General features: G+C 42.8%; 1 protein-coding gene across 5 annotated transcripts in view; it reads right to left on the reverse strand.

The window, feature by feature from the left end:
- Positions 1–15526, reverse strand: part of DOCK1 (dedicator of cytokinesis 1) — a 283605-nt gene that overhangs the window by 240755 nt on the left and 27324 nt on the right. For all 5 annotated transcript variants that reach the window (XM_063163002.1, XM_063163003.1, XM_063163000.1 and 2 more), the window contains exons 3-11: positions 14240–14280; positions 12215–12270; positions 10152–10248; positions 6949–7097; positions 3776–3911; positions 2846–3003; positions 2089–2170; positions 1281–1416; positions 896–968 (exon numbers count right to left, since the gene is read on the reverse strand). In XM_063163002.1, the coding sequence (XP_063019072.1) occupies positions 896–968; positions 1281–1416; positions 2089–2170; positions 2846–3003; positions 3776–3911; positions 6949–7097; positions 10152–10248; positions 12215–12270; positions 14240–14280 (928 nt within the window). The remainder of the gene's footprint in view (positions 1–895; positions 969–1280; positions 1417–2088; positions 2171–2845; positions 3004–3775; positions 3912–6948; positions 7098–10151; positions 10249–12214; positions 12271–14239; positions 14281–15526) is intronic.

The raw sequence follows: 15526 nt of genomic DNA on the forward strand, positions 1-15526 counted from the left end.
AATCAGTGCTAATGGAGCAGAAAACTGGATGTTCCATTAGCACCCCCTCTGAAAGGTTCATTTTCATTGCATACTTCCACTCTGGCTAAAAAATAACTTTGCTGTTGTTTACCACACAATAAATGTATCTTTCTCTTCGCCAAACCCCATTTTCCTTGAAAAATGGAATTGTACTTTGATTTTGTCATTAACCTGTCAGGACCTGCACACTTTGCAGTCCTCTCACCAGCCCTACACCTTCAAACTACAACAGCTTCCTGAATTGTGTCTATTTCTCAAAACAAAATTAATTTACGATTTTATTATGCCAAGCTTTTTAAAAAATACTATTAAAAGCCCATCTGAATATCCATTAGAGCATTAATCAAGGAATTTAGCTCCCATAACTATGTTTTGCCTTTTGAAACAGATGGAAGTCCAGCATATTACACAATGGGAGAACTAAGCATCCATGTAAATATATTATTTATTCATTTTTTATTTATTTACTTCATGTAAATTTATTTGCCTTATCCCTTCTACCTTTCCTCACTTCATGGAAGTAAAAACTTGGGATTTATGGATGGAACATGATCTCTATTGATCTCAGGCAGAGCAAAACCAGCAGTGAACTTACTTTAAGCACTTCATCTCTTACACATTCTCCCCCTGACATCTTGAAACAAAAAGAAAACAAGGCCTCAAAACTGGGAATGGATGTTTTAAACTCCAAAAAACCTAAAGTTTCTAGGGATATCACTGTTGCAGCCAATATCAGGAAAGATATATTAACAATATTACTGCAGAGAAAATATCCCATGGAAATAAATTAGCTTAAAATATTAGCTTTTTTTAAAAATCAAAGTTTAAATCTTGGGTTTTTTTCTGTTTGTTCTTGCACCTGCTCCCTACTTACGGCTGGAAGGGGATGAAGTGCTGCTTGTCCTCATCATCAACCTTGCCGTTAATGATGTCGGTAACATCCATCACTGCAAAGACAAACCAAGGGCACTGAATGAACTCAGCAACGTGGGAAGAGGGAAACCCCTGGGGAACTGAAGCCACAGTGACTCAGAAGAGGGGTGGAATTATCAACTGTGGAATTTCAGAGTTGTCTATGGAATAACAGGGTGAAAATGAGCTTTGGAATCTCAGCTACACAAACCCTGGTGGGTACAGGATACAGGAACCAGTCTGATGGGATTTGAACAACTCTGGGTTTATCCAGCCCCACAGCAGCTCCACCACCCAATTTGCATGGAAGGACTGAGGAGGAGATGGAGAGAGCACCCCAGAGGTACCTGCCACCCCGAAGGGCCTGCGCAGCCCCGACGTCAGCTTCCTGGTGTTGTTGTCCCGCAGCTCCATCCTGCCCACACGCACGATCTGACACACAAAACTGATCTTCTCCCTCTTCAGGTCCTTGCTGCCCAGGTCCTACAAACAGGAGTGACATCAGGCTGCTTTCTAATGGCTGAATTTCAAGTTCCATTTCAGCAGGCAGAGGCTTTGCTGCTCAGAATTTGCCTTTGCTGTGCAAGCCTCTAACAAAAAGTGCTCTTAGAGCTGAGCAGCTTTTGTAACAGTACTTCAACATCTTACCGGAGTTCTGTGCAAATTCCTTAGGAGGTCAAACCATTTCTAGTAAGTTAAAAGTTCAAAAATTCACTTTGGTTTTTCCCAGGTGTTGAGAACATTTAGCAGCCACTTAGGAGAAATGTCTCCTGCAAGCCCCCAGGAGCACAGAATCATGGAACAGTTTGGGTTGGAAGGGATCTTCAAAATCATCTTATTCCCATCCCAGCAGTGAGCAGGGACACCTTCCACTGTCCCAGGGGGCTCCAACTTGGCCTTGGACACTTGCAGGGATCCAGGGGCAGCCACAGCTGCTCTGGGCACTTTGTGCCAGGGCCTGCCCACCCTCCCAGGGAACAATTCCTACTTCCCAATATCTCACCTAACCCTGCCTTCCAGCAGTAGCAGCCACTCTCCCTTGCCCTCCAGGCCCTCCCCAGCTCTGTGTCTCCCTGCAGGGGTGCCCCAGGCTGGTCCCACCCAGCCCATCCCCACGCCAGGGCAGCTGCCAGGCCCTGGGCAGGGCACACTCACGGTGAACACAGCCCTCAGGTTGTGCAGCCTGTCAATGTCCTTGGGGAGGCCACAGCTCGACCACCTCACCAGGTAGTTCTCACTGAAAAGAACAACATTTTGAAGACTTTTCGTTTTAATCATAGAGCAACAGAAGCACAGAATGCTTTGGGCTGGAAGGGATCATGAAGAACATCCCATTCCATCCCCTGCCATGGCAGGGACACCTCCCACTGCCCCAGGCTGCTCCAAGTCCTGTCCAACCTGACCTTAGGCACTGCCAGGGACTGGGAGTCCATAACCTCTCCGGGAAACCCATGCCAGTGCCTCACCACCCTCCCAGGAAAGGATTTCTTCCTAATATCCCATCTAAATCCACCCTCTTTCAGCTTAAAGCCATTCCTCCATACCCTATCAATGACTGCCCTTTAACTTAAGCAGATAAAATCAACTTCAGAATTCACAGGAGACTTTTCAACCCAATTTCCTTATCCTAAGGAAACAAATATTGAGCAGGGAGCTGGCATTTCCCTTAGTGCACACAATTTTTATAAAGAAAGCAGCTCCTCAGCAACCAAGTGTGGCAATTCTGAAGCTCAGCAAGGGCACAGCCCTTGCAGGTGTGCTCACCTCTGAATTTCCACAAGCACAGCAAGACCCTGAAACGTGTCCCAAGTGAAGGGATCTGCACCTCTGCTTTCCAGAGATTTGACTTTGCTAAGCCCCAGAAGTCCCTCAGTACCACCCCTGAGTGAGCACAGATAAAAATGGCCCTGACCTGATGAATTTGGATTCCAGGGGGTCATACAGAGACATCAGCACTTCTGCATCTTCTCCTATTTTACACACGACGTTTTTTAAATTCACAAATAAAGCAAATGAAGGAGTGGCAGCAAACTTGGCTTGTCTGTTGATATCAATATTCTGCTTCTGAGACTGCAATTGAAGAACAAAATAAAGTTTAACTTAGCCCAACAGACATCCAACTGCTATAAAACTTTGCTAAAACCTTCCAGAAAGAAGAGGAGGTTTCCATTGAGTGCCTGCTCCTGTGATCTTTTTTCTGTTAAGTTTTATGACAGAGATTTTCTGGATCTGTCTTGAAATGCTGCACCATAAGGAAAAAGTTAAAATAAAAAAGAAGAGAAAAAGGAAGAAAAGATGTCTTCACTTATTAAGGAGAGAGAAACAAATGGAGAAGAAACAGAGCCTCAAACATATCTGAAAAAAATCCAGCAATACACAATAAAAAGAAACAGAAAAGTTCTTCCTTTTAAAAATAAGGATTTTGAACTGCAAAGGTGCTGACAATTCAAGACTGAGAAGGGCTTTAAATTTGCCCCTTTTATTTCAACAACAAGTTTTTAGGATTGGCATAAAGAAGCCACACAAGAATGAAGATTTTAGTCTTTGTGATTCTCAAATAGAAACTTTGATGACAACCTACCTTACAAACCTCTCACATGCACATCTGATATTAGCCTACAAATGCAGCTGATTTATTCATACAGGTCTGAACCATAAATTCTACTAAAGCCTTTAAAGGATGAAAAAAAAAACAGCCTAAGACAAAACTTCTTACAAAATTTTTAAGCCTGATAATTCTTCATAAACACATCAAATCCCTCATTACCAACGCTAAAAATAACAGTCATCCAATTAGTTTACAGCCTTGTGTTTCCCAGGGAAAAGCCACAGAGTCTCTCACTTTTTCCTCCTGCAGCCTCTCCTCCACTTGCTTGGAAGCGATTTCATGTGCTCTGAAAAGGCTGATGGTGCTGGTCTGCTCTGGGTCCAAAATGTTGCCATCTTCATCTCTAACCACCAGATCTAAATCCAGAATTCTAAGCAAGACAGAAAACATGTTTGTGGATTAACAAGTGCTGAAAGGAATGCCTAAAAAGCACCTGCCAAATGTTTAACTTGCACACCTGACGTGATGGAAAAGAAACTACCTGAGACGTGCTAATGCAATTTAACATGTCAGCAACCTGGGGATCCAAGTCACTTATTCCCACAGCACAGGGAGAAGGGATGGAAATGAAACAGCACAACAGCTGGGGAAGCAACTTCTTAAACAAATAAATTTGCCACAGACTTGGTCTCCTGCTCTGATTTATCCAAGAGCCTGAACAACCAAGTCCCAGCACACACAGGTCATGTCTCCCACTCCCAATTCATGTTTTACCCACACCCCACAAGATGAGGCAGAAGTTGTTTCCTTTTTGAAAGCAGAAGCCAGATCTCTGTCAGCAGGGTGTTAACATCCATAATTACCTTCTGCAGAGAGGAAGCTTTCTGCCACAATCAAACCCAGGCTCAGGAAAAACCTTTCACTTTTCTCCACATTTTCCAGCAGCACCAAGGGTTACAAAACCAGGTCCCTTCCCTAAGACTGCCTTTGTCACCTCCACCCCAACAAATGTGTCCTTATTTCCTTTTAACTCCATGGTCAGCTCTCCCAGTGGAGCTGCTCTAACTTTAGAGTTGAAATATGTTTGATCAATGAGATTAAACCAAATTTTCTGTGTCTGATAAGTCACACAGGGGTTCATTATTCATCTGACAGTAAATTCCATTTGGGCATAACCTGCAAGGACTTGGAAACAGAGATATTTCCATGGACTTGGAGGATTCCTCACCCCTGGAAATGTTAAACCCTTGAGTGGGTTCACCACCCAAACCTTTCCAATTAACTGCACTGCATTAATTGCAGGGGAGACAGAGATCACTCAAGCTGCAGGGTGGAGGCAGCAGATTTTGAAGCTCTGCTCTGGAGCTGGACCCAGACATCACAAAACTCTCCAGCATCCCCAGAACATCTCACTCCCAGATGAATTTTCTGGTGAGAAAATGGTTTCATCATTGAAAGCAAACAGAAAAGCAGCCAAGGTTGTTTTCTTCCTCCCTACTACTGTTCCCTGGACAGCAGCCACAGCAGGAGAAACACCCACAGAGCACTGGAACTGCCAGAGCCCTTCCATGGGAGAAGCTCCTGGGCCAGGGGAAAAGCCCAGAAATTCAGGCAAAGTCTCATAACCCAGACTACAACACACCAATGTTTGCACAGGCTGTCAAAGGAGTCGAAGCAAACTCTCCTTTGATTCAATTCCTTTGTTTTAGCCTTTAACTTGCAAATGATGCTTAGGAAAAAAAAAATCTGATTTTTTTTCCTAAGTGTCCCAGTTACAGATATTTGCAACTGAACAAAAAAAAAGGCATTTTCACAACAAAATTACCTGACCCAATTTCAGAAAGATATTAAAAATACAGATTCCTAAGGCCATTTTTGCTTCCTCAGTTATTCTGACAATATGGTGCAAAACTTCTGTCTCTATTTACAGAAGGAAAAAAAAAAACTTGTTTACAAATCAGTGTTTCACAAGTCAGGAAAGGTTAGGACATGATTAGGACAGAAAACATTTAGAATTATTTGAACTGGGACCTCAAAGGTGACCCAGTATTCATAAAGCAGATAATGAATTCATTCTGTCTGGATCCTAAAATCCCCATTCATGCTCCTTTTAGGCACAAGTGAAGGGTTTAGGGTTTTATTAGGAACATATGTTATCTTTCAGGGATGAGCATTTACTCAGAAGTTCACATTCACCTCCCTCTGCACTCCCCAGAGAACCTTCTGATCACTTAATTAGCCCATCAGAACATTACAAATACAAAGCACAGCACAAGATGTTCCACTGGATTTGAAGGCTGAGCATCTGGAGGTTATTCACAGCAACTTTCACCAACTCCTTGGGCAGATGGTGGAATCCAGTAGCCAAACAAATAATCCCAACAACACCTGGGTAATTGTCTGCAGAGGTACCACTGTCCATACCTCAGATTACAAATGATAATTACTGACTGAATGCAGTCACTGATTATTTTTTAATTTTTTTTTAATCACAGGTTTTGCTGATAAAGTACACAAGCAGAAATACTGCAAGTTTGGCAGTTCTTAAGGAATTCAACACAAATAAATGAAATGTGGTGACAGATTTGCATCACAAAGCATTGAGAGACTGGGTTGATACAAATTTTTTCACTCCCCAGGTGTGCAGGACAACAGGATCCCACACAATGGGCAGGACTGAAGGGAGCACTACAACATTTTGTCTCTCAGTATTCAAAACACTGCTCCCAATGATGAGGAGTAAGATTTGATTTCTTTTTTTTTTTGATCAAAATGCAAAATTATAATTGTACAGACAAGTTATAATCTAAAATTTGTATTTACAGAAATTGTCTTTAAACCCAGCCAACCATCTGGGGAGAGAATACATCTGAATCACTGAAATACCCAACACATGCAACCTGCACTGCTTTTTGGGGCAATATTTCCTTCCCAACTTCCACTCTCTTGTGTTAAACAGTCTTTTCTTTTATGAAATCTCCCTGCTCATCTCGTGCCACCAGCTGGATGCTGTGGAAGGAGAGGAACCAAGAGCTAAATGGTGCTTCTGAGCCAAATCCTTCAACATCACATTACAGCTGAGTGACTCGAGGGCACAGGCAGCTGGTGGTGCTCACAGGGTGACAACTGTTTGTGCCACAGAAGCAAGTGGAGTTTAAAATTCTATTTTCATGCAGGCAATACTTGCACTTTTGAATTGGCCTTAAAAAATTACAGCTTCTTACCACTGTCAAATTGATGATACCATCGAGAGAGAGATGGATTCCACTTTACATATTACACTTTAAAGATGCTGCCTCAACTTCAATCTTTATCTTGCTGTAACAGAAGTGTGAGTACACAAATATTTCATCTACAGCTCCAGGGGGAAAAGAAAGAATCCTCCAAGAACTCACTGACAGCTGATGTGTCTTACACAGGGCGATCAGGATTCAGGCAGAAAAACTGGGGAAATGCTGCTCACAAACCTGTTGCCATAATCAATTTTGGCAGTCACTTTCTTTTTCAGCTCCTTGAGCTCGTCTTGGGGCAGGGTCCCAGAGAGGATTTGGGATCTCCACTCGATCAGGTCGTAAATCATGTGCCGGACGCTGCGGAACATTTCCCTGTTGTCCTGCTGTTGTGGGGGGAAAATGGGGGAGAAATCAGGTTTGGAGGCTTGGGAACACAGGATAAATTGCAATTATCAGTAGGAATTCAGAGGGTAAGTCTACAGCAGCTCTGGAATAGGAGCCTAACTTCCTACAGCACAGAACACTGAATATTCTGAATGTTGCACTCAGCTTTAAGGAGCTAAATAGATGTAAATGTTTGGGTTTATGTTATCTTAAAACTTGGGTCATGCTGTTTTCAGGCATCCAAGGGGAAAATGTCCTTTTATTGATTCCCAGTTTAGCTTTGCTCAGTGACCCTCTGCACTGAGCAGAACAGGAATGAAAACGGTGCATTTTAACAGCAAGAGGCTCAAGTTCTACAACATATGGGAGAATCCTTTCTCTCCCTGCTTAAACCTCCACAGCAACACTTGAAAATCCCTCACTGGGCACATCAGTGCCATACAAGTCCACAGGTAACTTCTAAAGGACAGTGAAACACCAGCAAAGACCTAAACTTGATAGGAAGTTAAATAACTCAAATGTTTATGAAGCCTGGAACTGTGGATATTAAATACTGCCAGCAGCATATACAAACTTTCCTTGGCAACACTCAGCTAAGCTAGGAATAATTAAATAATTACAATAAAATTCTCCACTTGAAAAAAAAAAAAAAAACAACGAAAAACTGCAGAAGATGCAGGAAAAGAACATAATGACTCCAAGACTCTGGAAAAAGGATATCTAACTGTGAAACTTAAAGACTTCAGTCTGTTCAGATTATCCAAAGCTGGCTTGATTATAGTGGGAGAACCTTCACAGAGAGAAAATACCCATTATTAAAAGCTCTTTAATGCAGCAGAGAAAGACACAACAGGCACATATGGCTGGGAGCTAAATAGAGACAAGCCCAAATGGGGAAGAGGTTCCTGATTTTTGAGGCTGCAGGGAATCATAAAGCAGAGAGATGGGAAACATTCTACATCCCCTGCTCTCTGCAAACAAAAACTGAACATCCATTCAAGATTCAAACACAAATTACAAACTGAATCAAGGCAAAAATGTGGCCATTTAATGGGTTTTGATATGCAAGATAGGGACAGCATGGAATATCCCTCAAGCCTGCAAATTGCCCAGTCTGAAACCAGTTACCTCCAGTAAACCAAACCTGCCCTGACTGCCTCAAAGTTATTAGCAAAGAACTGAAGTATTAACATGGAATCCTAGAAAGGAATGGTTTGGGAGAGACCTTAAAGCCAAACCAGTCCCACCCACAAATTGCACTGTCCCAGGCTGCTCCAAGCCCCAGCCCCACTTGCCACCCTGGCAGTGCCCAAGGCCAGGTTGGATGGGCTTGGAGCACCCTGGAATGGTGGAAGGTGTCCCTGCCCATGCCAGGGGGTGGCACTGGGTGGGATTTAAGGTCCCTCAAAACCCAAACCATGCTGGGATTCCAAGGGCAAAGCTGTTCCCAGTGCCCTCTCGAGCTTCTGTTCCTCCTCCTTTATTTCTGCCTTTATTTCTACTCCTTCCCTGCTCCTCACCTCACAAACTCCCTGCTATTCCAGCTCCTTAAAGCTCTCTGTTTAACACATAATCTGTTTCTTTTCATAGAAGATATTATCCTTCATCTTCTATATTGCCACACTACATCACTTCCATTACACTCTTACTCCTAATCTTTATTTTCATGGGTGTGATTAAAAGCCACATTAGTCAGCACAAACGTCTTCATTACACTCGGTGTCTTCATTACACAGCTTGCACTTTTATGATACAAGATTTCAAACATATTTATGGCAAACAGAGACTGCATTAAAGCCTGCTTTAAATAAAGGAATTTCATGTTCCCATTATCTTGTTACAGTGACCTTGCACAATGAGAGCATCACAATGTGGGCCAGGTCCCTTAAATCCCACAGCAGGCCTTGCTTCACATCTGAACTGCACTTTTAAATAGAAATTTGAACTCTTGATCTTATTTATGTGCACTTTCACCTCTGGTTTTGTCACCTTCTCATCTGAGACACTATCAATAATTATCACTGCAAATTCCTAAGAATATATTCTTATGTGGTTGAAACATTAGCATATCAAAATAAACAAGGATGCAAATTAAGGTGCCAAAATTTGGGAACAATCAACTTTATGTAAAGGAATACTGAGAGGCTAAAGGCCTGCACTGATAATTTCACAAAGCTTTCAGTTTACACCCACAAATTCAACACTAAATACTCAATTATTTCATAACAGAGACTGGCAGCCTTAAGAAACAGCCTGAACACTATTTCTTTAATAAAATTACAAGTTAAATTACTCCAAATCTGTATATACCTTAAAAATAAAACACATATATAATATTATATATCTATTATATGTTATGTATACATAACCTATATATTAGAATATGCATTAATTATATATTTATATATATTATAATATGTATATATGAAATATTATGTTTTCTATAAATAAAAGATACCTTTTAGATATTATACATGTATTATATGTTCTGTGTATATATTATATATTAAGTATATATATTTTGTATGTTTTATATATGCTTTACATATATTATATGTTTTGTATATACTATGTTTTATATAAGCTATATCTATATGTTTAAATATTCTATATATTTAATATATATTTTTATATATAAACTATATTTATATGTTTATATATTCTATATATTTTATATATATATGTTTTATATATATAACACAACAGAACCTACACAAAAAAGGGATTGTAACTGCTCTACAAACTATTGCTAGATCAAGGTAACACTCTAAAAAGAACCTGATTCTGCACAAGAAAATAAAGAGAGTTGAGCAAACAGGCAAGAGATTCGTGCTTTAACAAGCACAAAAACCTACTGAGATTTGAGCTTTAGCAGAGATGATGCTACATGGATTTTCAGCACTGAAAGTAACTTTAGAACAACAACAGAAGGGAAAATTCATTAAGAATTCCTTCATAAACAGCAGTTCCTTCCCATTTCTCCTGTACCTTTCCCAGCACCACTTTTCCCATCAAACCCTCCCAGTGTGAAGGTTTTCCTGAGCTTTCCTCACCACATAGAGCTGTCTCCAGATGATGGACCATTCCCTCAGCGTGGTGGTGACCTCCTGGATCAGGGGCAGCTCGTTGGGGATCACAGTCTCGTGTTGGCTGAAGAGGAAGAGTTGATAAAGAGGCTGAATTAAGCAGCAGCTTCAGTGGGAATGAAGAACCACAGAATTGTTAAGGTTTGAAAGGAGCTTTAAGGTCACTGAGCACCACCATGGTCAGCACTAAGCCATGTCCCCAGTGCCTCACCCACTCAATTTCTCAGCAATTGCAGGAATGGTGACACCACCACTGCACAGAGCAGGCTCTCCTGTAGATATTTTTATGCGGGTTTCTAATCTAAACCACCTGATCTAGAGTAATTCCTGAGGAAGAACTGCTCATTTCCAAAGGGAACGGAGTAGAAGTGGGTTGGAATTAGCATCAATTGTTGTAAATTTATAAGCAAAAATAAGATGTTATCAGATATTGAAGCACACCAGTAAAACCACCCCACATAGAAGGTATTTGGATGTGCTCAGATTATGGAATCATGGAATGGTTCAGGTTGTAAGGGATCAAAGATGATCTTGGACTGATGTCTTGTGAAGGCTGCCCCAGAGCAGAGGCTGGGCAGAGTTCCAGAATAAAGCAGGGATTGATTCAAAGCATCTCCTCCATGGATGCACCTTGGGCAGCACCAGAGCCCAGCCAGGGCTGCACCCAAGATGAACCAAAATGGCCCCAAAATGCACGGCCGGGCACGGGCTCTGTCCCTGGGATCAGTTCTGCTCCATTTGCACCTTGCAGTTCATTGTCCCATTCCAGCTTTAGCCCAGGCAGTCCCACCCTGCTTGTTTTTCTCTCTCCAGCCCACGGTGTTTGTGCTCCTGGGCTGAGATTTGGGTCATTTGTCCTTGGTGCCCAGCTGGAGCAGGAATTGTTTTGTGTCCCTGCTCTGTGCACAGAGCTCAGCATCCCTGATGTGAGCCCAGACACTCACACTAAAGCAGCACAGAATGTGAAACATAGAGAAGTTAAACCTGAGGCATCATTTCCCCCCTGCCATGGGCAGGGACACCTCCCACTGTCCCCAGGTGCTCCAACCTCAGTGTCCAGCCTGGCCCGAGACATTTCCAGGGATCCATCCAGGGGCAGCCACAGCTGCTCTGGGCACCTTGTGCCAGGGCCTGCCCACCCTCACAGAGAATTATTCCTAATTCCCAATATCCCATCCATCCCTGTCCTCCTTCAGTTTAAGGCCATCCCCTCTCATCCTATCCCTCCACACCTTTGAGAATTTTCCCACCCTCTCCTCATTTCCACACTCCCAAGGATATCAATGCACACCTCACTACAACACTCATTACTGACTGATTTATTTTACAAGAAACAACCAAGATAAAAAACAGCTGAGCCCAACCTGCAAGGCCACCATACTGCTCTTTGATTGGTTTTTTTTTTCAAAATATGGGTCTCACAATGAAAAACAAGGGTTCAATTCCTTACCACGAAGTTTCTGTGTAATTTGTTTTAAAATGAGGTGCCATGAAGGTAAGAAACATCAGCAAATCTCTGAATACTGCAGAAGTAGGGTACTTAAAGGCCGTTTTGCAATCAGCAAGGAAGATGTCATTATGCAGCAATCTCATGATTAGTAGTTTGATCATTTACATATTTAACAGAGTATAAAAATAAATCAGGCACAAAGGAATAAAACATTTTAATCCTGTTTCAGTCCATTTCATACCTGGGTAATGATTTATTAATTTCACTCCACCTCCTTTTTCCTCTGGATTTGGTTGGGGTTTTTTTCCTGGTTTTAAATCAACTTTTACACTCATGTTAGATACTTCTACCTGCATGCCCAGCAAAGCTGATTTGATACAAAAAGATCTGAAGAGCTGCTGAACAACAAATACAGCTCAAACCACTGCACACAGCAGGGAAAGGAACAGGAAAAACACAAAATAACTTCTCACTGAGGCAGAAAACTACATGGAAACAAGTGTAAGCTACTTGGAAATGCATTGAAATGATGTGGATAAAGCAGGAAAAAGGAGTTTTGTTCTTTTCAAACCCAACTTACCCTTTGCCTTCAACGATTGCTTCCTTGAGATGGATATAGGAGGCAGGGAATATGCCCTTGGAGAGGGAGGGAGAGGAAAAAAATGTGTTATTTAACCAGCTGCACACAACAGATTGTGTTTATTACCTAAAATATGCCAAAACACTGCTGGGTGTGCAGAGCCATTCACATCCCCGAGCATCAGAACAGTTGTGCTTGGGACTTTTTTAATATATATTGAATTTCTGCATTGCCTGTCCTGTCAAGATCTTATTGCAACCTTACAGCTTCTCTGAAAAAATATTCTAAAATCATCAAGATGCCAGAAATAAAAGGATATTGTTAAAATAATCCAAGTCGAGCTGATAAAGCAAATTCCACCATCCACTCTTCAAGGTAGGAGCTCAGTTTTCTGATCATCTGGGAATGCAATAATAGAAATTCTTGGGAAGCCACCAGGGGAAATAGAGCATGGGCATGTGAATTTTTACCCCAGTTTAAAAATATTTAAAAATAACTAAACTTAGTGGCAGCCAGACAAATGCAGCAACACGTGGAATTAATTTAAGGCAAGAAAAATGTCTAATTGCTTTTCAGACTGCAAAGAGCACATTCATGAAATATGGTTTCTAAGAAATTCATTGTGTTCATACACACAAAAAAAAAGGAAGGAAGGTACAAAAATAGAATAAAAACCCAGCCTAGTAAAAAAATGGGTGGGATGAACCACCAAACTCCGTATTTTTAGACATGGAAGGAACTAAAAACACACCTTTGGAGGAAAACATGGCATTGGCAGTGTTTCAGTGAAAAAAAGCAGCAAACCCTGAAGTTAAATTTTGTTTAATTACTACTATGAAGTAAAAGGCTCAAAAAATAAAACACGATGCTACAACCAGTATTTGTGCGGTTTCCTCTCAGAAAAGCTGCTGTAAGTGCAGCCCTTGGTGCACACTGGAATTCCAGGGCAGGAGGAGCCTCCTCCCCTCTCCAAAGGGAACAACTGAAAACCCCCAAGGTCAGGGAGCTGCATTTCTCCAGGAATTCAGAATTTAACAGAAGCAGTGTCAGCCTCTGAACAGAGCAAGGAGAACATCAAGATCTGAACTTTTCACTGAGGAAAAGTTTGGTGCAGCAGTTACTGCATAAAAAAAGATGATGCATATCAAGAGTTAGTGACTGATTTACCTTTAAGGTGCAAAAACTGGGATGACAGAAATATAAAATAGTCTGGCTTGGCAGGGACCTTAAATCCCACCCAGTGCCACTCCTGCCATGGCAGGGACACCTCCCCTGTCCCAGGTGCTCCAGCCTGGCCTTGGGCCCTGCCAGGGATGCAGGGACAGCCAAACTGCTCTGGGGCTGCTTCTCCACAGCAGCTGTGGCTGCCCCTGCATCCCTGGCAGTGCCCAAGGGTGGACACTGGGGCTGGGAGCACCTGGGACAGTGAAGTGTCCATGCCATGGCAGGAGTGGCACTGGGTGGGATTTAAGGCCTTTTCCAGACCGAAACATTTACTTTGATTCCAGGAATTCCATCCCAGCCCCCCTCAAACCTCCCAGGGAACAATTCCTTCCCAATATCCCATCTAAACCTCCCCTCCTCCAGCTTAAAGCCATTCCTCCTTGTCCTGTCCCTCCATCCCTTGTCCCAGATCTCTCTCCATCTTTCCTGCAGCTCTTTCAGGCACTGTAAGGTGACCACAATGAGGTCACCTCAAAGTTTCCCTTCTCCAGGCTGAGCAACCCCAGCTCTCCCAGCAGAGCTGCTCCATCCCTGGGATCATCCTGTGCCTGCTCTGGGCTCTCTCCAGCAGCTCCACGTCCTCCCTTTGGAGCCCAGAGCTGGATATGCCACTCACCTTTCAGGCCTTGCTAAAAGCAGTTTTTATTAACTTGAAAAATTCCCGCTGACCAGAGGCTGAGGACACAGAGCAGCAGGGACCAGTGCACACCTGGGATCCAGCTCCATCCCACCCACACATCCAGAGCCAAAATCCATCTTATTCCAAGAGAAAAATGAGGATCACACTCTGGCAACACTCACCTTCTTGGATTTCTTTCGTAGTGTATAACCCCTGTACCAACCTGGGAGAGACAAAAGGGGAAAAGCATTAAAAAGTTCATTTATGGCACCTCCCAGCTGCTCCTCCCCAGCTCAGCAGCACCCTGAGGTGGTTTCTGATCATGCTTCAGCCCTGCACATCCCACCTCAATTTCAATTTTCCACAGGCTTAATAAACACCCTGGATAAAACAAATCATCCTGGAAGGTGCCAAATCAGAGTGATAATGGAGAGAAGTACATGACAGAGGTGGTGGTTCACATGATGTCTTTAATTGCTGTGCATTTAATTTTAATTACTGATTCACCAATACAAACAAAACCAATTTAAGAGCATTAACTTGAAAAAAATTTACTCAGAGGCTACTTCCATTTCAAACCCACTTAAATTCCCCAAATCCAAGTCTTCAGCTGTTAGCCACCTCACCGGGAAACAGGAATACCTGGGAATTTAGGAGTCACGTATCAAAATACAAAAGCAAGGAGCCCTTTTGGAGAAGTGAGCCTGGATGCAGCATGCACCCCTCCAGCCTGGCAAAGAAGGGTTTGCACAGCACAGCATCCCTGTGGAGGGGAGGATGAGGAGATCACAAAGCAGATGTGGAATAAAAACTGCAGTCCCAGTCCTGGGAACAGGGAGAAACTTCCATGGAACCAACACATGCTGATAAATTCATTACACACAATGTGGAGCCAGAAATCCAAATTAAAGGCTGAGGTACAGGGGGTTTCTCAGTCTGCTCTCCTGCAGCACAAGCCCAAGGGATTCATCACCTCCTCGCTGCAGCTCTTGGGGCTGGGTCAGCGCCACCTCAAAAATCTCAAATTTGTAACCACCACACTTCACCTTCCAACAGAGGCACCACAGCCTCACATCCCACACTCCCACTGCCTCCCAAGAACACCAAACTGCTGCTGAAATCAGCACTCCCAGCCTTGGCCAGGTGCAAAGGAGCCAAAGCATTTCTGCCTGTGTTCCCTCCACTGCCTCAAACCTGTTCACAGACTCCAATCCTAATAAAAAATGGAATTCCCACAGTTTCAGACGAATAAAGCAACATTTTGAAGTCCTGCAGTTTAAACTGCTGAACAACAGAACTGTGATCAGATGCACTGCACAAACTAGAGAACAAACAGTCATTATTCCTCTCCTGTGCCGCCTCAGGACATCCTGTGCAATAAAAGCCCTGTGGCACAGACAGCTCCCCGTGGATGAACCTCTCCTTCCTGGAGTTTTGCAGCCAGAGCTGCCAGGATCTTGGAGAAGAGA

The sequence above is a fragment of the Melospiza melodia genome, chromosome 9 (genome assembly GCF_035770615.1).
Source record: "Melospiza melodia melodia isolate bMelMel2 chromosome 9, bMelMel2.pri, whole genome shotgun sequence".
NCBI classification, from domain to species: domain Eukaryota; kingdom Metazoa; phylum Chordata; class Aves; order Passeriformes; family Passerellidae; genus Melospiza; species Melospiza melodia.